Consider the following 27,054-nt stretch of genomic DNA (forward strand, 5'->3'; position numbering starts at 1 on the left):
CTTGTTACGAATGTAAACATAAAAATAAAGGTTACGTCTTACGTATTATCATATAAATGAATTTCTTTTTCTCTTCTTTCTACAAAAATAACAAAATTTTGCGTTGCTCTTGGTTATTGATAATTTCTTTGAATATTCTCGTTTAACCGAGCCTTTTCGAGATATTTTTACTTTCTTTTCCGAAATTGTGCCTTATAAGGACCTTAAAGGGACTGTGTCACGGCTGTCTATTTAGTTATTGTTTCATATCGCCAATTACGCATCCTTGTATATCGCTATGAAAAGTAAGGTTAACGAAAAAATTACTTGTAAATGGCAAAATCACAGCTTCGTGTACCTCTAGCATTATATCAAATGTTACTAACAACAAAAGTAAACCTTGAAAAACTGTTAGGTCAACAAGTTTTCAAAAACCACGCTTTGCAAACCTTTTCAATCTTCTTGAAGCTTTCCGTCCAGCTTCATTTGTACTTGCTGTGTTATTTTAACCTTCAATGAAAGCTCTGAGAGGTTATATTTAGGTGTCATTCCATTTATTGGCGAATTCTGCTGTATGAATTTTGATAAATGGTGAGTCAGCTCCTATAACCAAACTCCATTTATCTCACATGGGTTCGTGAAGTGTTCGCCAAATTTGTGTTTGGAAGGAGAGCAAAGGAAATCTTAAATTATTATAAATACTATGAACGTTTTAATGATCCTGTAGATTTCCTCGGTGTGAACGACACATCTCTCCAGCGCCCAGTCTCTTGCTTTTATCCGCTCTCACCAAGCCGCCCCACATATTACCCATGAATCCATCTGGGCAGAGGAAAGTCGATTTTCTGGTTCATCCGGAGTAGGTTCAGGTTATGTCTGGAGTAATACCGCTGTAAATACTGCTCTGTTTGCGGGCTGATAGGTACCTTCCTTGATTCTTTAAACCCTAGACATTCCGTTAAATTGGTGGAAGATGTCGGGCAATACAGGCCAGTGTCTTCATCGTATCTGTCGGATGTTTGAAATGATCAGTTAAGCTATAGTGATAAATAATGGTAATAGGACTGAGTGGAGTCCAGTTCGGTCTGTAATCGTACGAGTGACAAAAGAAATCACGCGTTCGTTCGATTTGTTTGATCACGAGTGTGATAACAAGTATGATAACAGACGAATCGGATGACTCGAAAATCTGTTACAAATTAATCGTAACTATGACAAAATTTGTTATATTTTAGGGTGCGCGCACGATGGCGCATACTGTCCAATTACAGTAAAACCTCGATATAACGAGGAGCCAAGGGACTTGCAAACTTTGTTCGCTATAACGAAGTTTTGTTATATCGAGGTTCTTTATACATTTTATTTTACCATTACTAAGGTAAAGAAAATCGTTCGTTTTACCAAAACCCTCATCAAATACCTTCGGTTGTATCTAAGCGCGTACACGTGACGAAAAAACATGTTCTAATTGAGTGAAAACATGACATGTTTTGCCACCAAACAGTTAAAGTGTGGGGTGGCGTTGGACGAATATTAGGGACTTTAAGATCAAACAATGCGAACGGCAACGAAGACGTCAAAAAAACAATAGGCTTTATAAGCAAAACAACAACTTTGCGTGTGCATCACGCTTTTTTGTACATTTCTAGGCCCGTTTTTGCACGACTACGACGTGAAAATGCCTAATTTCGCGTTTTTTGGAGGACGTAAACAAGCAACGAGGAAATTTTATTTCTCTTTCTGTACTTGGATGTGGTCCCAAAGAATTCAACCCTAGGAGGGTTCGCCTACATTTGACAAAGTAAGTGGGTAGGAATAATTGCGATAAAGACTGGAAGAACGCAAATTCACTTTTTAAGCGACGTTCTCATTGCCGTCCCGTCGTCGAATCTTAAAGTCCCCATTCACGTGCAAAGTAGGCAGCTGTTTGTCGACTTGATTTGTTTTCAACAAAATATTCATCGCAAGACGTTAAGAAGAATTTCTGGAGTTGTAAAACTCCAACGAATAATTCATAAAAACAAGTGTGCTATTTCTGAGCGAGAAATATTACTGAAAATTGAGAAAAATAAAAGATGAGCGGAACGCACTGATTAAAAACATGTAAACAACTTAACCTTTGACGCGACAGTTTCTTTTAACGGCTGTCAAACTTCAAATGTTTGGCGGCAAAACACGTCATGCCTGGCACTCTGTTAGAACATGTTTTTTGTCTCGTGTCCACGCTTAGATGTAACCTGAGATCAGGCCCAATTTGAGCGGTCTCATACATTCTCTCTAACGGCTACCGCTGAAATTTTCGTTTCGCCATGCCTGCCGGAATGTTATTTACAAAGCCAAACGAAAATAGAGCCTGATCTCAGGTTAGCTTAGATGAAACTGACGGTATCTGTTTACTATTCGCCACTTTAGAAACAAGAAGGGGACTGGAGCCGAAAAGTGTTCCGCAGTGGTTTCTGGGATGGTAACTGGGGGCGCGCTGGTCAGCTACTGGCTGAATTTTTTCCCGCCTCAGTACCAGCCCCAGAAGTCTTTGCGACAGTTAACTCAGCTTAGCTTCCTTCTCGTTTCTGAAGTGACAAATTATCAGTTGATAACATTTTTAGGAGACTCACCTTAAAGCTTGTGTGTAATCAAAGCGACTCTCCACACGAACAGCTTCTTGAATGGTGTTCATCACTGTGATTGGCCGGGAAACCAAGTCATCCACGCTAATGATGTTCATCTGAAAAAGTACAGTTTGGTTATTATTTACCACTTTAGAAACGAGAAGAGCACTGGAGACAAAATGTGTCCCGCAATTGATTCTGGGATGGTTACTAGGGACGCACGGGTCAGCTATTGGCAAATCCTTTTTTTTCTTTCCACCTGTCGTTTCTAAATCGGCGAACTGCTCGATTGCCCAATTGCCTCGTAGAAACTATAATTGCAACCCTTGGGCTTTCGATAACCTGCATGGAAATGGATTGCAACTCTTAAGAAACATTGTGGGGCCAACTTTGTCAAGCTCTCGTGTTGCTGAAAAATTTTAAAGCAACTGCTTTCTCAGCGTCGAGAAAATCGTTTGATCGATTTCATTCAGGTTTCCTAGAATCAGAAAATGTTACAGTCAAGAGAGGATCGTCAGATTTGAGATTCAGCTCAGTTTTGACCCAAAGGTGTGGGACCAGTAAGTATGACTTGACCCAAATACATTGGTACCTACGTATATAGATAGACTGACTAACAGGCATTATTATAAAGCCGCCGATAGTCAGTATAATAGAAATGTCTGTAAAGCGAATTACGCCAGCTCCGAGTTGTATCTTGCCTCTTTTCAAAACGAGGCTGAGTGTGAAGTTTGATTCGCCATTTTTACATTGCCCATGAGACACTTTGGTCCCCAAAAATTTTCATGAAACTCTCGTTACGCTAAGCACCCTGTGTATTACCTCTGGGTATAACAGTAAGTAATTTTTTTTGAGGGGGCGGGGGCGTTAAACAAGGTGTTGTGGGCGATGTGAAAAACCCGAAAACACTTCTTCGTTACTGTAAGTTTTTAATTCAAATCTCAGCAGGGATGTAATTCCCGAGTTTGTTGCTGGGTCATGTCTTTGCTCCAAATCTGTGTATTACTCCTGGGTATTACAGTTGTCCCAAGAGAAAGCGAAAACAATGCTTAAGTAATTTTTTTTTTTTTTTTTTTGGGGGGGGGGGGGGGGGTAAACAAGGTATGGTGGGCGATGAGATTCCTCCCAATATGAAGGAGTTTTCTATTCTCATGCAAATAAAACTCATTCTCACATGGACGTTTTTTACACATTGCCTCGTTTTGAGAGCGATGAGCGATGATTTTTGGAACTTGGAAATTACCCACTAGAAACCATGAATTACATGTAAACAGGTCTGACCTGTTTGGCGTTATAGTATCTCATCCAACGAGCGATGTGTTCAGAGTAGTGTCCAGCCCCCAGGATGGTGCGTTTAACACTCGACAATCCAGGATCGTGTTTCAACTTCACCAGGTCATCAAAACTAGGTAGCTCCACACCTTCAACGTTCTTTAGATGCTGAAAACAAAAGTATTGAACGTTATATTGAGCTGCCACAACGATTAACCCATAACACCTTGTATTTTCAGTGACACTTAGACAGTCTCCAAGCGAGTCCATTAAGACTGGGCAGAAATATACAATAACCTGTATTCGTAATTGCGACGAAATCGAAGTCGCAACGATACCTTTTGATGAAACGGCAATCTTAGAGATTAAAGCGACGATCGCATGGGCCATTCCGATCGAGTTTAACAGCGTTAACAGTCGTGCGATGACGGCACAAAAATCTGCCAAAACGTCCGCCGTACGTTGAGAATTTTTGTTTGCTGTTGCTTTTGTTATTTTCTCGCTTCCTTCGTTGTCGTCATTGTTGTTCGAGCTCGCTTTTATAGTAGCGTCACAACGCAAAACAAATTCTTACTATGAGAGATTTTGTTGAAAAACCGAAGATTTGGAGAAACGTGCGCCGAAAACGAGAAGCTGGCATACAAATTTGTCCGTTCAGGTCTGTTTACACTATAAAGTTGTAAACAACCATGAATTGTTAACGGTCTCAAGAATGTGCATAAGTTAGTACAAGGCTGACTGAATAGGGTGATTTTCGTTTGACTCTGAAATGGTTACGCACGACCAAAACTAAAACGAGGAAAGAATTTGTATATGGTGAACTGAATCAACTGCACGCCGCTTTTGCTTAGCTTTAGCGAACACACAGCGATCTGAGCCGAAAAAAAAAATATTGTTGGAAAGTAATTTCTATAACTTGGGAATCCTGTTGGACAATCAAACAATGCCCTTTAAATTTTATGATTTTATTTGGCGGCAAAATGAAGAGTCCACGTTTTTCATCAGCACGTTTCGCTCACTCCACTGTCCCTGAACATTTCACTCTAGTTTTCCCATCACTGTCCAAAAACCTACGAGAACTCCTTAAAATATGTCACTTTTGAGGTGCTTGGAAAGATGAAAGAGCTTCTTATGTGAGAAAACAAAACTAAACAAAATGCCTTCGACGCGACACAAAAGCGTAGCGAACCTGAAACACTTCTTCTCCGTTACTGTAAGTTTTTAATTCAAATCTTAGTAGGGATGTAATTCCGGTAAGTGGTGAGGAGGCAGTTTTCTCTTTAACAGGAATTGGGTTAAATTTTGATCGTAGTGGTACTTGAAATATGTGGTTCGCGTTTGTTCCTGGGCTCTTGTCTTTGCTCTAAATCTTCATTTACTACGCCTGACTACTTCGAAACTTAATGACAGCCCTGTAGAGAATCGCACACCCAGTTGTTCGTATTACCGAGGTAAGAACTGCAGGAAACTTGGTAACTCTATGAACAAGAGAATACTCCAATATAGGAGGATATTTGGCGTTTAAGTAAATGAATAAAACCGGACCAAAAACCGGGACCCGACCAACACTCAGGGTCTTAAAAATGACTGAGAAATGAAGGTAGTGCCTTTGCCCTGCAAATGGCTAGACCTTCGCGTGACTTGGATGACCACGTAAAATGGCGGTACCGTCTCCAATCAGTATTTTCGTGCTCAATACATTGACACTCAAATAAAGTGCGCTTTTTTTTAGAGGCAGTATTCCCACATTGTGGTTCTTCGTCTACCTGATTCCTGGAAGAATTGGAATATGGAAATGTTGGTTTTTGAGGAGGAGGGAAAATCGGAGTACCTGGAGAAAAACCTCTCGGAGAACAACAAATTCAACCCACATATGGCGTCGACGCTGGGATTTGAAACCGGGCCACTTTGGTGGGAGGCGAGTGCTCTTAACACTGCACAACCCTTGCTTCCCATGAAGCAAGAGAACTGAAGAAGCAAAATAAGTTTTACAGACAGTTTCATACATTTACCTGTAAAACAAAGAATGAACTAATAATAGTTCGCTGTGCTCATCACGGCTTACCTGATAATGATAAAAAGCTCTCTTCACGGGATCATCAAGAACGATCAGGATTTTAGCGGATTTGAGAAGATTACTTGCACGGTATGGCGAATCATGATCAGTAAAATATTTGTCACTAACTTCATAAGATAACTGTTGTTCTGCTCTGGTTGGGCGAGGAAAAAATTTCATGTACCTAGAAAAATAATCACGCTTAAAATTAGTTGAATATCAATAAAGAAGGCTAATCAAATGGATATCGTGAACAAGGGGAAATATACAAGTTAACGAAAACTTTGATGGGAACAAGCGAGATGGTTCTCTTTCATTTAGCTCCGTAATGGAAAGCGCAAAAACAAACTATAAAGCAGCAAAAAACATAGAGAGCATGACACTGCGAAATCTAACACAGGACAAACTACGTACTTATTGACTGAGTTAGGTCGGGCCGGACGAGAAAATATTTGGCTCGAGGTCAGTGAGGACGTACGGACCGTGCGCAGCGAGGTGTGTGCGTCCTGACCGATAGCCAAATATTTCCCTGTCCGGCCCAACCAAACTCAGTCAATGAGCATTTTATCATACGACCGTTGTGTTTTTTAATTTTTCTGCCGGAGCGAGCCCGCATCGATCAGTACGCTTTTCTAGCAGGGTCGTATGCATTTTTCCGGCCCTATCACTTGACGCATACGTCCCTCATACGTGTTTTGTTTTGCTTTTTTCATATGGTTTTGCCAACGAAATTGTGCGCGGGACCGTCAGTCATACGATAAAATAGAATAGTACAGAGGTCGACTTTTTTGCGAAAGGAAAGTTTGGCCTCCAAAACGATCGATATCCCGATGAAAACGGACTTTTAACTCTAGACTATCAAGGAATACTATTTTTTGAAAACTTGAGAAACTAGCTTAGATTAACACAAAAAACTGACACTAAAAAACGAACTATTAGCAAAGACATTTGAAATTAGCTTATTGTGCGGGCAGTTTCACCACAAAGCTTTGTTATTGCTGTTGATTGAAATCTTACCAATCTAAGCCTTTAAAATAGTTGTCTGAGTTGAAGAAACTGGTCCCAAAAGTGCTGTTGTCAGAGCTGATTATATGCAAGAAATCCGGATGAAGGTTAAGAAGAGGCAATAACATGTCCAGGCCTCCAAACGGTGGCCCGATCACTAGAAATGAGGGGAGCCTAGTGCAAGACTTTTGACTGGGCCAGATTTGAAGATGGCGACTGTCATCGCATGGACTCTGTAGAACAAATCAGGATATACAAATGTCTCAAACTCACTTCATAAAAGTACCACTGTCAGTAAGTGCTTTGAAAAGGGATTTTAGTAAAAGAAAAGATTCCCACGCTAAAAAAAGGGCACAGAGGAGTTATTCTTTACGATTGCCGGTTCACTCGGCACCGAAGAAATTTCCAACCGGCAGAAAAATTTGACTGGAGACTTTGTTCACATGGGACAATTCAATATTTTTGCTCTGTTCACACGGAACTTTTAACGGCTGAACAGAACACTTAAACACTGAAAATTTTGTCTGGAGACTTTGTTCACACGGGACAATTCAATATTTTTGCTCTGTTCACACGGAACTTTTAACGGCTGAACAGAACAACTAAACGCACGAATTTTCAACCGGTCGCAAATTTGTCCAATGGCGTGTGTGGGTAGTTAATTTTTCACCTTAATTCCAGTTTAATTTTGCAATGCGGATGAAATTGTTCACAGAACACATCACGCGATGGTATTGCAAGTCTGGTGAAATATTATCCGTGGGACGAACGAATGTCGCACCAAGGTCAACTTTCAAAGCAAAGCTTTCCCAACAAGAAAAGTTCTAGTTCTAGCTACTAGTGATTAGTCGCCGCAGTCATTGCTGTATGGGGTTCTCTGACGTCACCAGATTTGTAATAAGACCACGTGACGCTTCATATTCTGCACTAAATAATTTAAGGCCGATTCGTCCTCCAATCAAAAACAAACATAACTCCCCTGCCGACTGTTTCCTGTGCTCCCAACGCTAGTATGTTCCAGGCATTTAGATAGGGTGGAGTGAAGTGTGAAAGAAAAAAACAACAGAAAGAAAATGAGGTCTCCCCACCCCCTCGCCTTTATTTTGGCTCCCTGATCTCTGAGCGGTCCCTCCATTGTATACTGTGCGTTCTCGTAAAATACCGTATTTCCTCGAAAAATAGCCAGGGACGATTATTATTTTTTTCGCACAAATAGCGGGCGAGTATTCGACGGAGGCGATTATTTTAAACATTGCTCACTGGGAGTCGTGCCCTAAATATTTTGTTTTATTTTCCCATTAAATCAAACAAACTGAACATGGGCTTTTTTAGTGCTCCAAATTTGGTTTCTTGATTAGTTTTCAATGTCAATATCCTCAGCATCAGGGCTTGAATCGTCACTGATGGGATTTGCCGCATCAGACTCCACTTCAACTTGACGGGGAGGAGATAAAAGAAAGAGAAGACGGCGAGAAGGGTGGGGGCGATTATTTGAAGGAGCCGATAATTTTAAATATTTGTGTCTAAGGGGGGCGATTTTTGGAGGGAGGTGATTAACCGAGGGGCGGCTATTATTCGAGGAAATACAGTAACTGCTGCATACGACTCGAAACGGAAAATCAATCCCTCAGTTTTTAAGTCTTAGCTTATGTTCACACTATGCCGGGTAGCTTTTCATGCCGACACGAAGAGCTTTCCGGGATAGCATGACCAGCAACGGTACAGAACTGGAGTGACAAGTCGTTCACACACTATTATTCGCTCCCTCGAATAGCCGCCCCTTTTGATGCAAAAAAAAGAAATAATCGCCCCGGCTATTATTCGAGGAAATAAGGTATCCGATATGTGACGCTCCACATTCGAGATCGGCGCGACGCAGCTTTGCTCCGTTACAGAAATCGCCCCGAAATCGCCGCTCGTCAGTGTGAATAGAAGTCCTATCCGGTCTGGCTTTCCTTTGAACAGAGCAATACTCTTTCGTTCGTAAAAATATAAAGACGTAACTCACCAGCCAAACAGGTGCTTTATCCTTTGGAAATAAATTAAAATAGATATCTGCTAATTCAGTTGGTTCAGCATACTTCAGCTCAAGGTTGGTCCAGCGATGAACGAAGTTGACAAGTCGACTGACAGTGTACAGCGCTAACTGATCATTACCATAGTTTGTCATGTGCGTCATAAAAATTGAAACCTAAAAGAGAAAATACCACGCAATTTTTGATGACAAAGTTATCAATAAAGGAAAGGACAACAGTCGAGGCTAGGATTTGGCAGATGCTGACATGAGATGGTCGCGAAAGACAGTTGGACCACATAGAGTTCCTACAAGAAACAAGTCTTACGCATTTACTTATTAGTGGACAATTTTCGCTTTCGTTAGAACGCATGCTAATCTGGTGTTCATGTGGCACAAAGGCAGAAATTTTTGAGCTATCACGGCCGACTGCCGATTAGCCGTCCCTATTAATTTTATCGGGGGCATCTCGGCCGGGAAACTGGACTCCTTTCGACTTGATTTCGTTTCCGTAAGTGACGAACGCGGATCCGTAATCAATGATTACCTCTAGTATTGCACACACTAATTCTCTTTGAGTTGACTAGACTGCATACATTGGGCGTTATAATGAAAGAACAAAACTCAAATAGTTATTATTTTTGGCCAGTTTTCCTTTGTTCCTAATAATTATTAAAACATTGGATACCAAAAGCCTAAGATCACGCCCTCCCTGTCGTATCTATATTAGACTTCCCTGAAACATCGCAAAAATCTAATCGAAGCAAGACTGTAGGGACAAATATTCAAATCAAAACTTGCATCACTCGAATGAGAGTGTACACACCAAGTATTTATGAAATGGTAGGCCATCATTTCTTGTAAAACGACAACAGGACAACGCCATGAAACAACGATAAAAATGCGAGTCACTTACTGGATTCCGTAAGATGGTTCCAAACAATTCTCCGCCCTCAATACTTTTGTCCAGCGCCTTCTTCCCACCCTTGATCTCGTAAAAGAAGTTCGTAGTTGTGAAAAGGCCACAAGTCTGGCGGGGAAGAACCTGGAAACACGAAACACGGCACACACATCATTAAACACCAGTTAACTCCTGTCGGGGTTTGATGGTGTCATAAACAAATAATGGTAATAGACGTACTAGCTTTAATTCTCCAGCAAAGTCACTGCAATTCGAGCCAGGTTTTGACAAATATATCAAAATGAACGGTCCATACAAACGTTTGAGAGGTAGCCTGAGTATCAGGTCTTCATTAGGGGATAGGGACAGGAGATTTTAGAGGGGGTGGGGGACGGGGAGGGGAGAAAGGTTAACGGAACACCTAAGGGCAACCGGTCTAAAATTCGTCCGGTGCCGTGTTACCATAGCTCGCGTCGCAGACGTAATCAAACCCCGGTTGGTAACGTTTGCGTAGCAGCACCGAGATCCTGGTTCCGGGCTCCCAACGGACGCAAGGTATTACCGGAAGTACGTTCCGAATTTCACTTCAACCTGATTGGCGAATCGACAATGGCTTTTTTTGAAAGGCCAATCATAGCGCGTACTTAAATCCTTATACACAGGTGGAGGCCCAGAGCAAGGATTTCGGCGCTGTTTCGCAGATATGCTTAAACAGAGGTTTATTTCGTCTGTGGTACAGGCTATGTCATAAAGCGCGTTTCCGTTGTCGTCATAGTTACGTAAGGTCTCTGATACTAAATGAATGTGTGACCCCGCTCACCTTAACTCCTTTATAAATAAATCCTCGTCTTAACCAAGCAGGCTTCAGGTGTGGATACTCCTCAGTAGAGGTCACACGGACACCTCTGACATTCGCCCAGGCATCATACAGTGGTTCATGTATTGGATACACCCCCGAATGATGTGGAGCAATCATGTATGACCGTTTCATTGGAATACCATGTTTCTAAAAACACAAACAAGAATTTTTCAACTGGAAAACAAAGTAGGTGCCCAAAGCTCAGTTCATATGAAGAAAAAGGAAAGAGGGTCACCCTCCCAGCGGGGTCAACTTAAGGGCTGTTTATATGAGAAAAATGTTGACTTCTTTGCTTGTGCCAACAGCGATCGCGCTCTTGCCTTGATGACTGGGTGAGCCAATGTTTTTTATTTGGAAAAAGTTGGCCTGGCTACTGCGCTAGGTTTCGATAGTAAAAGTGTGCCCCAGCTAGGCGGGTCACCTTTCCCGCCGACTGAGCCAACTTTTTGTTTCTTTAAAACAAAAACAAAAAAGAAAGCCACACCGCACTCTTAGGAGGATCGTTGATTTAACCCCTTTTCCTTGCACAGTAAAGAGACGGACTCTTACCAACTAGTTCTAACTTTTGAGTCTGCTGACGAAATCCTTTGATGTGACAATTCAAATAAATTCTCTACAACAGTACTTTCACATGGTATTATTAGTACGTAGTTCTAACTTTTGAGTCTGTGGACGAAATCTTATGATGTGACCATACAAATAAATTCTCTTCAGCAGTTCTTTCATATGGTGCCATTTGGTTTTCAGCATTTTACAAAATGAAATTGGAAATTTTCTTGGATTTGGACTTGGAAAGAATGGCAAAAAGGGACTTAGGCTTAAATACCTTGGCAAATCCCTCGTTCTTGGTTAAGGATCTGACAATCTCAGAGTAGCTGTGTTTATGTGGCTGCTCGTGATCATACAGATGACCAAACCATGTAAAATTATGAGCGTGTTCAATGAAAGCGTTGTCTCCATCGTCCTCTTCGTTATTCCCCTGTCTAAAGCTGCGCCCTGAGAAACCCAAGTTAAACTTGAATCCTGGAATCTTTTGCGCCAGCCTCTCTTGTACTGAGAGCATCTCCTACAAATCAGTCACAGCCAAAGGACGATTATCATTCAAATTATTCTTCTTAAGTTTCAATTGGTCTAGAGGTCATTACGTTACTGCGAATAACTGCTTACGAACAAAGGTCCACCCATGCGCAACACAGAAAAAAAAATTGCTTCTCATGGGAAGTTTGGTCTTCGGGGGACAAGATGGCGGCACCGCAACAAGTAGAGACTATAAGGGGGATGGGTACAAGCTTTAGGCACAACGATTTCTGGGATCATTTGGGTGGACAAGCGCTAGTTATGATTGGTCGATGGTATTCAAGGCAACCATTAACCAATCAAAACTAGCGGTTATCCAGCCAAATGATCCCAGAAATCGTTGCGCCGAAAGCCTGGCCCATTCCCCTTACAGTTTCTGAGGTGGGGAATTCTGATTGATTGACAAAACAACAATTGAACTCGTTCGCTAAAGATCGCCATTTCTCAGCGTCTGACAGACCATACTACCCACTCACAGATCAAGACATTTTTCAGTGAAACAATACCATTTTTAAGACGATCTATACTAGGGCTACTCTGATTTTCTCTATGCTCCACAACCTTGCTACCACGTAACTGAACTACAGCGTATATTAAAATGTACTCTGCCCGACTAAGTAGGTAGTATTTGTAAGATCTGCAGTTCAACTATACATCTCATTCTTTCATCGCATAGTTCGTAAGTTCAAGAGTGGCCGTAGACAACAAGAAGCCCCTCAAGAAAAATACGCGAGAGCGCGTGAAAATCGCCACCCGGAGGAAGTTGACACGCGGAAGAAAGAAAATAAATTTTGTCCAGTCCACTTCTCTCCTTCCTCCGCGTTTCGCCTCTCCTCTCTCGCGGTGATTTTCACGCGCGATCGCGTATTTCTCCCGCTCAACTATCCCTAATGAAAATGAGGGACTACTCGTAGTCTAGAGTGACAGTTTTACACAAGTAAAAATAGTGAAGAAGACAAAGAGCGTTGCTAAAGGGTTTTGACTTCACTTGAAACAAGTAACAGATACAGTGTTTGCATGAGCGTGAAATCAGGACTTTGACCGATGGCTTAAAAGAGGGTAGACAGCGAGAAGCCTTAGCACCTGGTGATATTTGTATTGCCAAGTGCAAAAAAAAAAAAAACAGGAAAAAGCTCCTAGGATTTCACATGATTAACACACTCTGGGATTTACCTAAAGAATTAAAATCAAAACATTTTAAAATCGGATCAAGTCCTGCTCGCAGACACGTCTCAGATTTTCTTTGCTTCAAGCTGAAAAGGAAATTGAAGACATCTGCACGTAGCGGGCTTTATCAACCTACGGATCCAAATCACTTTATACTCGAGATGTTACAGAAAAAGGCCTGTCCAGTTCTAGGGAAATATTAAACGGTTTTGGCTTTTATTACAGATTTAGAACACCAGCTACATTCTAGCCAAAAACGCTTTGCAGATTGTTGAGATTATGCTCGGCTCTGAATTAGTTGGGAACGAGGCATTTAACCTCAAAAATACGGCTTAAGACAAGAATGTTTATTTAGGATTTGGGTTTAGGCATTTTGAGCTTGGCCATACCGCAGCATTTAATAAAACAACAAGCTTGTACAGCAGCAGTCTGAAATGACTGAAATGTCATTGCCGCCCTTACCCTCGCTAAGCGCGACTAAAAAAGGGAAGACGTCTGAAAATTCAGACCAGAGGCCCTGACCCGCTCTCCCCCACAGACGATCTTTTTGCAACGTTCGTGAGGAAAGAACCTGAGACAACGGCCCAAGAATGTCTGGGTGGTAGGCTGCCCTGACCTGGGACAAAAACGTGTCAAGACGCGAAGGGTAACTTGAAAGCCTCTCTGTGCCTCGCTTTGTTTGTTGCTTGCACAAAATCTTGGCCTCTCGCGATTCTTATATAAAGAGCTCACTGTTCAGTGATTACAAAAGAATAATCGTTACGAACGATACCAGCTGACAAGAAGATACGATTAGTTAGCTCCTCAAAATATTCGAACCTGCATGTGACCGGCTTCTGCTTAACTGTTTGCGTGGATCATAAGTTCCAACTGAGCGATTCTACAGAGATGCGTTATTTTCTGAAATGTTTTACTCGAAATAATAAAATTCTTGAAATTTGCTGCCTCTTAAAACTAAGGTTTGTCTGGGTAAAGACTGGATTCTTATTTACACATGGTCTTAGTTAACTTAACAGCTATCATTCCTTTACCTTTTGTTTTAAGAAATTTGCCCGTGATACCTCAATGAAGGAAATCCCATAATACTTTAAAAATGCCCAGTCCCAATCTAATGAATTAGATCAGAAAGAAGGGCCCCTTATTAAGATGTTTCGATACAGTTTTTCGGAGACAACACTAATGTTTTTCAATCGCCTTAAAAGTGATTTTTTCCTTGTCCGATCGCTACAATTCTTTCTCTAGTGATTGACTATGAATTGAAGTTTGTCAAAATGCAGCTTTTTGTAAAATCGATATCACTATGATAACAATAAACAAAAAACTTCCAAATCGATAAAATCCGAATTTTGCGCGATCTAGACCTGCTGCTGAAAATCCGACACCAGGAACTTATAAAACTTGTAAAACGTAAATATTTGTCAAACCTTACATTTTCAATAGCCGTGATAAATTGTTTAACAAAAACGTTCTAAATAACTCAAATAAATCTTAAGTTGCGTCAGAAGGCTGCTTAACATATATTTCGATGCTAGGAAATTTTCGTACATTTTCTTTCTTGCGCTCCTGAAAACTAACCTGTTTTCTCACCATCTGGAGCGTCTGAGTGCAACTTTACTCTAAATTTTGACTTTTAGTGCTTTTCTGAATATCTCTAACACGGCTCGACATTTCAATGTGAATATTGTCAATATTTTACATTCAAAATATGCAATAAAGTTCACACTAAAATGTACTAGCGAGGGAGGTATTTATGATGGACATCAATTTGGAAAATTAGCATAACGCCAAAACAGTAAATGTTGTAACGCGGATTCTTGGCCAGTCCGTAGGCTAGGTTTCTCTTGAAAAATCAAGCTGTTGCAGTGAATCAATCTTAATGAAAGTTTCAGACATTGCTATATACCGTACATCAAAAAGATTATGTGATGAGGTTTACAAAGAATTCTGTCGAGCCGTTTTAGAGATAATACTTAACATTTTGTGTAAAGTTGCACTCAGACGGATGGCGAGAAAACAGGTTAGCTTTCAGGATCGTAAGAAAGAAAATACACCAAAATTTCCTAGCATCGAAAAATGATATCAAGCAGCCCTCTGATGCTACTTAAGATTAATGTGAGTTATTAGAACCTTATTATTAAACACGTTATCACGGCTATTGAAAATATAAGGTTTGAATTATATTTCGTTTTATTTCAATTCAAACATACAGAATGTTATACTTCTCACGGAGGTTACTTGCTAAACACCACACTTTAAGTTCCTGGTGTCGCATTTTCAGTGGCAGGTCTAGATCGCACAAAATTCGACTTTTACCGACTTGGAAGGTTTTTGTTTACTGTTGCCATGGTGATATCGATTTCACAAAAAGCTGGATTTTGACAAACAACAATTCATAGTCAATCACTAGTAAAAATTTTGTAGCAAGGATAAAATCACTTTTAAGGAGATTGAAAAACATCGGTATGGTCTCCCAAAAACTGTATCGAAACCATTTAATAGCTGTCACAAAAAATGATGTATGTTTTAATGTAAGAGGACAACCCGACAAACAAGATTAACATTAATCCAGTGTGTTTTCGATGATGCACATCATTGAACTAAGCCTGAATTGACATAACTCCGAAAAAATGAAGAACATTTGGGCAACTTTTAGTTAAACCGCACAGAATCTCGAATTCTCGTGAACCTTTGGTTTCTTGAACTTCTGGATCACTCAAACTGGGAAAAAAATTTGAAATTTTGGGTTGTTTTGACCCTCCCCACCCTTGACTAATCTTCCCCTGCCAAGCAGTGTCCTGTTTTCACCGCCGATTTTTCGATCGATCCAAAAATTCGAAGCTATTCTCTTTTACAAAGGAGGTTCCCAATAGCGTGATTTCACATCAGTTGTTTTGAAAAAGGAGCAAAATTACATCTAAGGTGCTTTCAAAGGCTGTTAACCGCCATGATTAAATAAAAGATTCCTCCAAAAACCCAATTTGCCACTTTTACATTGCTCATAAGACAAAGACACCTTGTTTATCGTTATTAGAGCCCATTTGTTTCAGTGAGGGCTGATTAGCGCTAACCCCGAGTTAAATCCTGATCTAGGTTTCTCTTTCCTTTGTTCAAAAGCATTTTCTAGGATAATTTTCTTTATTCTTTTAAAAGCATCCTCTTGACAAATTGTAGACAAAAAGAATTAAACTGAATTTCCTTTTTAAGCTTCCATTTCTGAATTCAAATTTTGCACTGAACTTGGGTTGTCTTAAGCCAGCTTTGAAGAACCCGTCCTTGGCTATTACATGCGTCCCAAGAGTCAGCTAAAACAGTGCTTATAAATCTTTTTGGGGGTAAACAAGGTCCATTAGGAACAATGTGAAAGTGGCTAATTCAAACGCTACAGCTTTGTGCTGCAACACATACATTTCATGACAGATCCTAGCATGAATAGTTCTAATATGTTGTCATAAATCTTGTTAATTTAATTTAATAGACTATAGTACACTCAATGGCGCCACGTTCCATGAAATAATAGGATCTTACACTGATTTAGCTAGTTATCCTATTTTAACTAACGCAACTAATACAGCTGCGCTAATCTTGTTATAGAGTCAGTGCTTCAGTGTCTAAAGATATTACACATCGAACAAAAAAGGCCTTGAACTTCAAAAACACGATAGAAAAAATAAAAAAGTCAAAAATACAAAGACAACGAATTTGCAAGCCGATCCTGCATGCAAGCCGATTAATCAAGTTTCACCTCTCATCGCTTTTCTTTTTCCCTAACTTTTACTTTGCTATTAAACACGCAGATAGGCGATTAACAAAGACTACGCTTGTATGCATTTAAGTACCCCCCTATTGCACCCACCACCACCACCACCACGCCCTTCACCCAGTCCCTTTTCTTTGGCTGGTTAAGGCCAACACGACAGGGTTGGGTACCAATTCAACAGTTGCCTGGAGACAAACTCAAGGGGCAGTAACTCCAACATTTTGTTATGTCCCCGCAAGAGATCTCTTGGTCCCAGCAGTGATTCAATGAAGTCTCAGAAGAGCCAGATAAGTGAAGTTCCTGTGCGAAGGGGCCTAAGAATTTTTGTCTAGGTCAAAGAACACTAGAGGGTCTTATCGTTTGCAGATGTCAAACAACGCGTGGCTCGGATGGCCACGTAAAATGGCGGTCCCATCTCCAATACGAAACGTAAAAATAGTGCCCACAATTATTACTTTCGTGCTAAATACATTGACACTCAAAATAAAGTGCATTTGTTTTGTTTTTACTTACCATGACGTCCTTTTTCTTCATTCGTATACCAGTCTTGGCGATGAAAATATCATCCACGTCAATCTGTAGATATCTCTCAAGGGAAAACTCCATTGGACTAACAGCTGATAAATACTCCAAACTGTCCATGAAAAGCATTGTGTGCAGAAAGAAGGGAAATCCACCACCAAAAAAGACTTTTTTAATTCCATCTACTTGACCATCGTCCAAAATAACACAAGCAGTTTCCGTTACTGCAATCTCCGACTCTCTTTTTTGTCGTTTTCTACGATTCACTGCGAATTCAACAGTTTCATAAGGAACTTGTTGAGGATCGTAGCGTATGAAGTTCCACCTTGTTCCTTGTCCTTTTGGAACATTTGGTTTAATCGCCGAACCTCCTCTGCGAGTAATCCGCAAAAGTTTCGAACTTTCATTAACTTCGACATCTAAGGTTTGTCTTTCTTTTTGAGGTTTTATTACCTCGATACGAAACTCCGGTATATAACCAACGTGATTAGAAATAAAATACAATATACCAGTCCTAAATTTCTTGCAGTAAAGTTTCACTACTTGCCGAACATTAGGTTTTAGGTCTATGTAAGTCTTGATGTCAACAAAGACAATAAGGGAATATCTCCCAACGACAACATTGGGCTTTATATCTTCACGTAGATCTAAAAACGGTTTATCTTCTACTTCACTCACCACATACGGAGCACGGAAACCATCTAAAAACCGCGTTACAAAGTGAGAAAGTTTTGAACGCTCTTTAGCCCATGATTTATGAACAAGCAATATTTTCTTCTGAACTTGAAACGTCCTGTTACCAAATTGAACTGATGACAACGAATTTTCAATATGCAGTTCATTGATCGCAACTGGAAACGTTGTTTTCAAACCAGATTTTAAGAACTCTGTCGCCAGCACTTTGTCTGCAAAGCAACAAAAATTACATCAAGTATCTGTCTGTAATACGTTTACACTCATAATTCTTGCAAACTAATGATTTTTTATAATGAAAGTGTTTTACATGAAAGCCAGGCTAGCGTTAAAAGTTACAAATGGAGTAAGTAGACAAAAATAATTAAGAAACTGTCGGGTGACAGCTCTCGCTTAAAAGTAAATATATGTTTATCGCGTTTCCAAAGAATCTGGGGTTCATTCCAAAGCCCTTAGAAAGGATATAAATTGATAATGTATTATAAAAAGAAAATGGAAATTGAAAAATTGCCACTAGAAACCTTTAATTCTAGCAAAGAGATTAACCTGCCAGTTACTGTCATTAAATTACCATCGAGATTCTAAATTCTACATTTATCCTTGAAGCATCAATGTTTAAAAGCTCCCGCTCCCCAAGCATTTCGGCTTTACTTCAACACAATCACTTTTTAAAGAACGAACCATTTTGGAACGGAATTTTTTAAGACTCCTTTACTCTTGTCGTTGTAACTTTTCCGACGTCAGAATTGGGGAAAGCCTATAATCAAGAGCATACGAGCAACTCCCTTGTGCCCCGCCCGGCAAGCAATGGCTAAGTATGGGAGTTGCACGCGCCGAGTTATCGGCTCCTGTCAAAGAGTGATTCCCTTACATTTAAGTAATTCAAGATTTTAGAATTCTGGAGGTATGAAGATTCAATTTGAGGAAGGAATTTTGCTGGTGGTGAAACCTAAATGCTGAAACCTGGATGGGAACTTTCGCGGAAAAAAATTGTTAACGTAAAAAATAAACCCCGTTCCATCATCCATCCCTGTCCCCACGGATTTCGAGTAGCCTCCCAATCCCCCCCCACCCTCCCCTCCGGCTTTTTCCACCAATTTATTACAAATACTGGTCATGTTATTTGACAGGAAAATGAAAAATAATACCGTCAGGAGTTAATGTTTTCGGATTTTCTGGTCGTGCACGTTCCTGCCTTTATAACAAGCTCGCACAGAAGCCATCAAAAGTCCATGTCTTAGCACTTAAGTTATAGAAAATTTGAAGGTTTTTTTTCTGTGGGCATATAGGCCCCATTGATTGTAGTTTTGTTTTCGTTGTGGCTGTTTTTACCCGTAATCCGTTCTTTCCGGGTTTATAAAAAATATCCAGTTATTGTTTTCGTTGGTAAAAAAGCATTGCTATTGTGGCCTGAATACTCGATAAACACTCTTTAAATTTTAACATAAGGTGCCCCATGTGTGAACAATCAAAACATGAAAATAGCTTCGAAAGGAAAATGACAGGCAAAAAAAATTTCTTTAAAGAATGCCACCGCTTATGATCAACGGTTTACTACAAGAAACGAAGCTGTTTTTATTAGATTTTACAACAGATACTTTACTGTGTCAGATCTGAGCAAACATTGCACCGTATCGCTCTCTCTCATTACAACCCACAAAACACAGATAAGATGATACTAAAATTCCGGTGAGAAGTTTTTTTTGGCAGAAAAGGAAGGCTTCCGGAAAAAAAAAAATGAATTATGTAAACATCTGTGATGTCAAACACTCCTTCTCAATCTGTGCAAAACTGCTAATTAACAATTCTGCCAAAAGACGGATACTCTCACTTCTTTTTAACTTCGACTTTTCGCCTTTTAACAGAAGAAGCACTACTGAAATCAGAAACTAAACTGTTCGATCCCCTTTTTTTTCCAAAATTGGAAACTGAAGACTGTCGTTTTTTCGGTATAAACGAATATAAACAAAGTTACACGGGAGGAATTTTATTGACCAAACCACACTCTTAAGATTTTACAATACATAATCTAAAAAGTCAATGAAAGCCATTGCCCATCCTACAGCACTTTGGACACATAAATACCATTTCTTTTAAGGGCGTACACTGTACCACAATGCCTGAGAAATGAACAGAACATTCTACGGGTTTTCGTGACACACGCTTCCGGTATTTGGGTGGGCGATAAAAGAGAAAAACGGAAATACGTGAAAGGGTTTATTTTAGCACTTTCATATGTTATCCTTGTGTATAAACAATTGCTGTAAATTCGGCCCGTCGGCCGTGCAAACGATCTCTCACAGATTTTGGCGATCACATTAAATCATCTCAAAAGGAAATGAAATTAAAAGCTATACAGTAGGCCAGGGGGGGAGTACTCAACAAATGATTATACGGGGAGGCTCCGCCCCGAGGTCCAACCCCTTACCCTTTTATATACCATTTTTCACGAAAAAGGTACTCCTTTCGTATACGTTCTAATCACAAATGATAACCCTTTCATATACCTCGTTTAGAATTTTGCATCCCTTTTAACTGCTGTAAATGCATTGTCTTTAAATAAGAATCAGCCACAAAAATAGAACGTTTTCTTGACTTTATAAAACCATAAAATTCACCGTAGCCCTTTTGGGCCGTTTGGAAGACCCAAATGACAGATTTCCCAACCCTTTTAAATACTTCAACTAAATCCCCAACCTTTCATATACCTGAAGCCTGAGAAAGATACCCCTTTCGTGCGGAGCCTGCCCGTATAGGCAGTCATAGGAAGTACCCCCCGGGACAACAGGCCAGAAAGAAAACCCACTTCTAAGCTAGTCGAACACGCCATCGCAACTTTTCTGCGATTCCCCGTTCTTAATTTCTTGTATTTTGCTTTGAAATCTGCCATGTGTCACCAAAGTTCCCTGCAATTCAATCTTGGGCAAACAATGAAATCGACGTAGATGCGAGAATGAATGCATAGCCTTGAACAGTGCAACAGTCGTAGATGTATTTCAGAAAGACATAGCTTGTAACGCAAAAAAATTCGTCCATATCTAAAACATTAAGCAAGATTAGAATAAAAGAATCACTGTTTTAGTTTGTAAGATAAATAAGAGATTCCTGGTGTAATTTCACACAAAATAAGCATAAGGGCACAAAAGCTGATAGAATGTTCAGATTGGTCGCACAATAATTTGTTACGTAAATCAAGCCTAATTCACTGCCTTATGAGTGGAAAATGAAGGATGGTGAAATTCCATTGATTTATTTATTTAAACTAATTACTCTGCGAGCTCAGATCTTTTAAGCAGGCTATTCCATGCCACCTAACCTCAGCTTGCGGACAATGCACATCTACATGGATTGAACTTCTCTTAGTTAAAAGTTTGGATTTCAGAAGGTGAGGTTTTTGTTTTTGCCGTGAGGTATTTTGTTTTTGCCGTGAGGTTTTTGGTTCTGCCGTGATGATTTTGTTTTTGCCGTGAGGTTTTTGGTTTTCCGTGACAGTTGTGGGCCACCATAATATTGAGCTGCACCTAAACTACTCTTTTCGACTTCGAACTGGAAAATATGGATTTCGTGTTGTCTTCATCGGCTAGAGGCCAAACTAAACGTTAACGTCCGTTAAGAAATAAAAAATGAAACTTCTTGCTAAACAAACAGCTATTTTACAAATCCGTTTTACACTGAGAGTAACATCGTGAAAGTACTTTTGAAACGTATTGCAGGCTATAAGTTTTATTGTATAGTTCAACATTGCTAATTATCCTTGTGTATGAGTAAAGAAACAGAAACAAAAATTATAAAAGCTTTCACTTCTTCGAAAGTTATTCAAATGAAACAGAGTATAACGGTTCGTTGCTCATCCTGTAAATATCAGACACTTAACTATGGGTCTGTTTTAAGATAAATTCTAAAGAAATTACTTTTACCATACACCGGCCATAGAGGCCTATTTTTTATGGGGGCCATGTTAGAAACATACAGTTATCCACCAGTAACAAAACCAACACCGGCATAATAAGTCAAAGTTATAATCCTGGATTTTTCAGCAACAATGCGGCTATTCACATTCATTGTAATTTGTTTGACTTCTTTAGTTCAAATAAAAAAAAATACGCTGGAAATACTGTCCTACAATACTTTGATGCTTTCTCTAACGAGAATGTTACAACTGAAAAAACAAGGAAACGATTTTGTGGATTAAAATCCCTTGATACTATACAAGTACTTCCTTGAAATCGGTATCCAACATTCGTTTTGACCAAGAAAAAATAAGCACTTTGCTAGACATACCCTTTGACACTACCAAACAAATCCTATTATTATGAAAGTAAAAGCTATTGCAAAGTACTTCTCTTTCCGTCTGAACACCTATTAATAGGCATTACAACAACAAATTACTTCAACTGGAGTCCGCTATGAACCTAAGTCATTATTCAAATGAACTAGAGTTATTTTGCAGTAATTTCGTGCAGTGCGGTTTGTTTTTGGGACAAAAATATTACATTCCATACATGATAGATATCAGTTAAGTGGCCATTAGATAAAATATCACCATTTATCTCACGTTTGGCCTGATAGCAAGATTTCTTCCATTGTATAAGCTATATCATGAAACAAAAATATTATTTCTTCACAAAACTTAGAATTTTGGTTGAAACGTGATGATGATTAGTCAACTACAATCCTCAAGCGCTAACCTCCACTGAAAACGATAAAATAAATTAACACAAGTTGGAACGGCGAACAGGATGAGATTGAACTCAACTATTGCCTAAAGGAAGACAGAGGTTGGACAAAACTTTGAAGTGATTTCTGTCATACTAAATCACACCCATAAACCCATCTAAAAAATAAAAAATCCCCTGTTAACATAATGGAATTTACATACAGCAATAAAAAGCGAAAGGAACTGTTCTTTTTGTAAATTTCTGACATTACAATGACCAATGATATACACCGAAACCTAAGATATCGCTTTTGGTATCGTGGGTTGTGAGTTTGCAAACCTTAATCTCTTTATCACAAAATACTAGTAATCAATCACCTACCGCAATTTTCTTGGCCGTTATTGGCACTGAAAAAACAAAACATTTTTAGCCCAGCCCAGGGAAATTGCTGTTCTCGACTGGGGGTAACAATATTATTTCGACAAAAGAGTGAATTCAGCTGGGGCATGCAAAAAGCCATACACAACAGATGTAAACTGCCAGATAAGAAAACCAATCCCATCTTAATGGGTTTTTCCAATGATTTCCAGCTATTATATATCTGCTCTCTCTTTCATAACGAAAAAAAAGGTTCAAAAATTTTTACCTCGACATAGAAATGACTGAGTTTATTAAGGAATGTTTTGGCCGGCATACTTTCTAGCAGAGTCGTTTTCAAAACAAAGCAGATGTTTTCGGTATCATAATTTAAAAAAGAGCACATTCTCTAAAAAAACATATTACAAGATGAATGGCGGTATCCTTTTGGTTCTGAAATCGTAGGGTTTTCATTTAAAATCCATTTAACTTAAGTCGTTATTCGCTGTTTTTCGGCAGTCGTTGATAACGTGTACACGGAAAGAAAGCGACATTTTTAGAGCACTTCTGAATTTCAGATAAACCGGCTAAGGTTAAAAAATAAAACAAAAAACGTTACTCAAACCAAAGGACATATCTGCATTAGTTAATCTTACAATATTTTCACAAACGTCTGCCTATAAACTTATCTCTTCCGTGCAAATTTTTGTCCATTCACGAGTATGTTCTGTAACACACGAAGCCGACACTTGTATTACCAGATGTTTTACAAATTAGTTACTCTCCCAAACTGATTACAGACACTTGAAAGTAACTGGTTTGCATTTATAAACTTCTTGAGACGAAGAAGAGTCATTGACACAGCCAAATACCTATCCGTATGCTGTAAAGTTCTCCTATCCCAATTAGTTACTCAACTTCATGCGACGTTTGTACCTCGAGTTGTGGTAAATTTCACAACACTGATCGATATCTTGTACATGAAAAGTTCTAGCCATACTTCGAAGCCAATAAAAACATATTTAAAACGGTCCAAGAGAAAAACAAAATCACTTAAATAGTGCTCTAACCAAGCATATATTTTTTCTTTTAAAAAAGCCTCAATCAGAGCAAAGGTTGTGAATGGATTTCAAGCGTGTAGACGCATTTAATTTCCCGTCATCTTCCTTCACAACTTTCAACAATAGCGACTCGTGGCCGCATAAAGAACACTAAATATGAAATAAAGATTACAAATCTCGACTAATCTTTCTCTACTGTAATGAAAATTAAGCTACTAAAGCACGACCTGAAAGCTTACAAATAAGACATTGCAAATAAGGGCTTATTGCGGTCAGCATCAATATTAGTAAAAATCTCTCCGGACCCAAACAAACGAATATTATTCAGACATTTAGTAACTACTAGAATAAGAACATATATCTTAACACGACCACAATCACAGAGAATTCGGTCACCCGCAGATATTGTCTAAAAAGCAAGAGTTACTTTACAATGAAAGGATAAAGAATTCACAATTTTCCGCATGAATTTAGCCATAGGTTTGTGAAAGGTTTAGTCTTCATCGCAAAGATCAGGTCAGGTCAATTAACAAGTTCCTTTTCCTTTAGCTTTTTTACGTAAGAAGACCGCTCTCAAAGTGAGGTAAATGAACTGCGACGTTTTACATTTTCAGTGTTTGTATACAAGCATAGTTTGTATGGTTATGGAAACATTTGTTCGCTGCATGCCTGTGGAGTAGTTACTAGAGAGACACCAACACTTTGACAGCGACTTGCGAAAGGAAGACGCGCATGGTAGCACGAAATGTATAAGCTAAATACAAAAACTTACCGCTATTTTCATGGTCACTGTACAAAGACAAAGTGATAAAAATCGTAAGCCAGCCGACAGGAATAATGACTAAGCAGACTTTCCGTGAAAATCGTAATCTTCTTGCCCTTGTGAAGACTCGCATCGCATCGCTGCCTGCCCGCCGCTCACACACAACTGATTCACTGCTTTTCACCGAGATGTCCCGTAACGCCGAAGAAAAGATTCTGACATTGATTCACTCAGTTTAACTCCACCAGAATAGGTTGCAAGTTCTTACTCAAGTAACACTCAGCCAGCGATTGCGCTCTGGTATCTTTCAGTAAACATTTGTTTTGGCTGTTGAAATAATCAACAGCTAAACTGCACTCATGCACTGAGGCTCTTACGACATTGGTATAAGAAATTGAATAGGCGCGGCGAAATAAAAGGCGAATGGCGTTATCTCTATGAAACATAACGCCATTGTCACGCAGTGCCTTTTTAGTGGCTAGCGCAAATCAGAGAACAAAAAGATATTAATCTTGTAATTTAATTAAGTGTACGTATTGTGGCACATGCTGTTAATTATGTAAAATGAACACATCATCTTGATTTTGACAGCTTTTTCCACAAGTGTGAGTTCGGATGTAAAGAGGATGCGAATGACACACAGCCAAAAAAATTAACTTCTCACTACTGTACTTGCTTCCGTTCTTGCTGAAACGGAAAGAGTGAAAGGTGATAAGTAAACTTGAAGTAGGCCACGTTCACAAGGAAAAATTCCGTTGCATCCGACATTTAGTTTTTTTTTATAGAGCCTCCTATCTACTCTTTGTTGTTTCAAAGGGTCATCGCCAGGCTTTTTCAGTTTTTTTCAATTTTGTCAATATTAAAATTCCTTCCTATAGCCAGCAGCCGAAGCAATGGGAACAAAGGCCTTTTTATAGTTGTGTTTATATTGCAATGCCTTCTTCTTTTTAACTTTGCTCAAGTCCGTGAAAATTCTGCTTGAATCTTTTATCCCTCTCTTTACATATGATTTGGAATGAGAAATCTCATGTTAAAAGCCGTACTAATTTATTTTGACGTTTTCTCACGCCACATGTTAATTTTTCGAATTGTTTTTACGACACAATACCTTTGTTTGTTTAAGTTCTTTACTTAATAACCAAAAAGAAATTTTATCTTGTTAGCAAAGGTTAAGAAAAACCTTCCTTTTCAGCATTTGCTCAAAATTGCGCTTATTTGAAACTTGTACAGGCAAAAGCCTTCTGCAAGTCGACGGAAACTGAAAATATTGTGTTAACAATTATCAAATTAATTTCCCAAATCCAATTTTAAATAAGTTCTTTGGTGTATGATATAAGTGAAAAAGGATGTGGTTTCTTATAATGCTGTAATTTTGTTGGCAAATGTTTGAAATTCATAGACGAGCTCTTGCAGAGTGACAAGTACCCACAATCCTATTTTTATTCAAATAAAGATTTATTATTCGGCGCCACAAAACCCCTTATTTCTATTGCCAGGCTCCAGAGTGTCTAAAATGGAACAATGTTCGCCAATTTTAATTAGACGAAGAAATGGAACATTTGCAAAACAGCATGTATTTTAGCTTTTGTCTGTTTCATTTGATGATAGAAAGCTTAAAAAAATTCATCCGGCGAATGCAAACAGTCCAATAATCCGTGAAATTATCCATTAGCCGATGCATGCAGACTTTTAATAGAATTACTCTTGTTAACATAACACTCTTTCTAGCTATGGACGTTTTTAAGTAGATTCATTAGTCTGGTCATTGTTTATTTTAAAATTATTCCAAATTTTCTTTCCTTTAATTTCCAGAGGCATGCGAGAGTGATTTTAGTTGAATCAAACTTCTTATTTTATACGTTTTTTTCTGTAAAATAGCTGCTGGCGTGTTCGAAGACACAAATATTTAATTTGCCTAGAAATTTCTTAAGCTCGAGGCAGGAATAACGGTTCACTCATCTGAGATATTCGAAGTTTTTCTACATATCTTATAAGTTAACTGCGATATTAGGAGGTTGTGTTTTTCACATTTTGTTACCAAGAAACTGTGACTTGAACAAAGTTCTACGTAGGTCCTTCGAATTTTAGCATTACGACAAAAAATTCAGTATCACATGGAATTTTTTAATGAGTCCTGTTAGACATGTTACCATTCTCGTGCTCGGAATCCATCGTCAGGGTGGGTAACAGACGAAAAACCCACCGAAAAGACTGATTCCAACAGTTCTTAGGGCAGCTCAAATTAAACCAATCAGACTTTGAAACCATTTAGACACTTCTGACGTATTTGGACACATTTGGTTG

General features: G+C 39.2%; 2 protein-coding genes across 2 annotated transcripts in view; both read right to left on the reverse strand.

The window, feature by feature from the left end:
- Nucleotides 1–25,189, reverse strand: LOC140946513 (bifunctional heparan sulfate N-deacetylase/N-sulfotransferase 4-like). Its single transcript, XM_073395641.1, has 11 exons — nucleotides 24,760–25,189; nucleotides 17,210–18,123; nucleotides 11,522–11,761; nucleotides 10,657–10,842; nucleotides 9,852–9,980; nucleotides 8,930–9,112; nucleotides 6,934–7,154; nucleotides 5,926–6,100; nucleotides 3,870–4,028; nucleotides 2,595–2,704; nucleotides 1–987 (listed from the first exon to the last, which is right to left on the reverse strand). Exons 1-11 carry the CDS (start codon nucleotides 24,881–24,883, stop codon nucleotides 786–788), a joined length of 2,643 nt encoding a protein of 880 aa, XP_073251742.1. The 5' UTR covers nucleotides 24,884–25,189; the 3' UTR covers nucleotides 1–785.
- Nucleotides 3,441–27,054, reverse strand: part of LOC140946512 (uncharacterized) — a 56,276-nt gene continuing 32,662 nt past the window's right edge. The window contains exon 15 of the mRNA XM_073395640.1: nucleotides 3,441–3,542. Within this exon, the coding sequence (XP_073251741.1) occupies nucleotides 3,456–3,542 (87 nt within the window). The 3' untranslated portion in view covers nucleotides 3,441–3,455. The remainder of the gene's footprint in view (nucleotides 3,543–27,054) is intronic.

Source organism: Porites lutea, chromosome 8 (genome assembly GCF_958299795.1).
Source record: "Porites lutea chromosome 8, jaPorLute2.1, whole genome shotgun sequence".
In the NCBI taxonomy this organism is placed as follows: domain Eukaryota; kingdom Metazoa; phylum Cnidaria; class Anthozoa; order Scleractinia; family Poritidae; genus Porites; species Porites lutea.

Bases quoted from the DNA above. Each gene is read 5' to 3' on its own strand.
- LOC140946513 (XM_073395641.1), bottom strand. From the start codon at position 24,883: ATGCGAGTCTTCACAAGGGCAAGAAGATTACGATTTTCACGGAAAGTC. The intron at 9,981-10,656 runs GTGAGCGGGGTC...TCGTGTTTCCAG, and splicing joins TTATTTATAAAGGAGTTAAG to GTTCTTCCCCGCCAGACTTG. The intron at 2,705-3,869 runs GTCAGACCTGTT...GTACTTTTTCAG, and splicing joins GATACTATAACGCCAAACAG to ATGAACATCATTAGCGTGGA.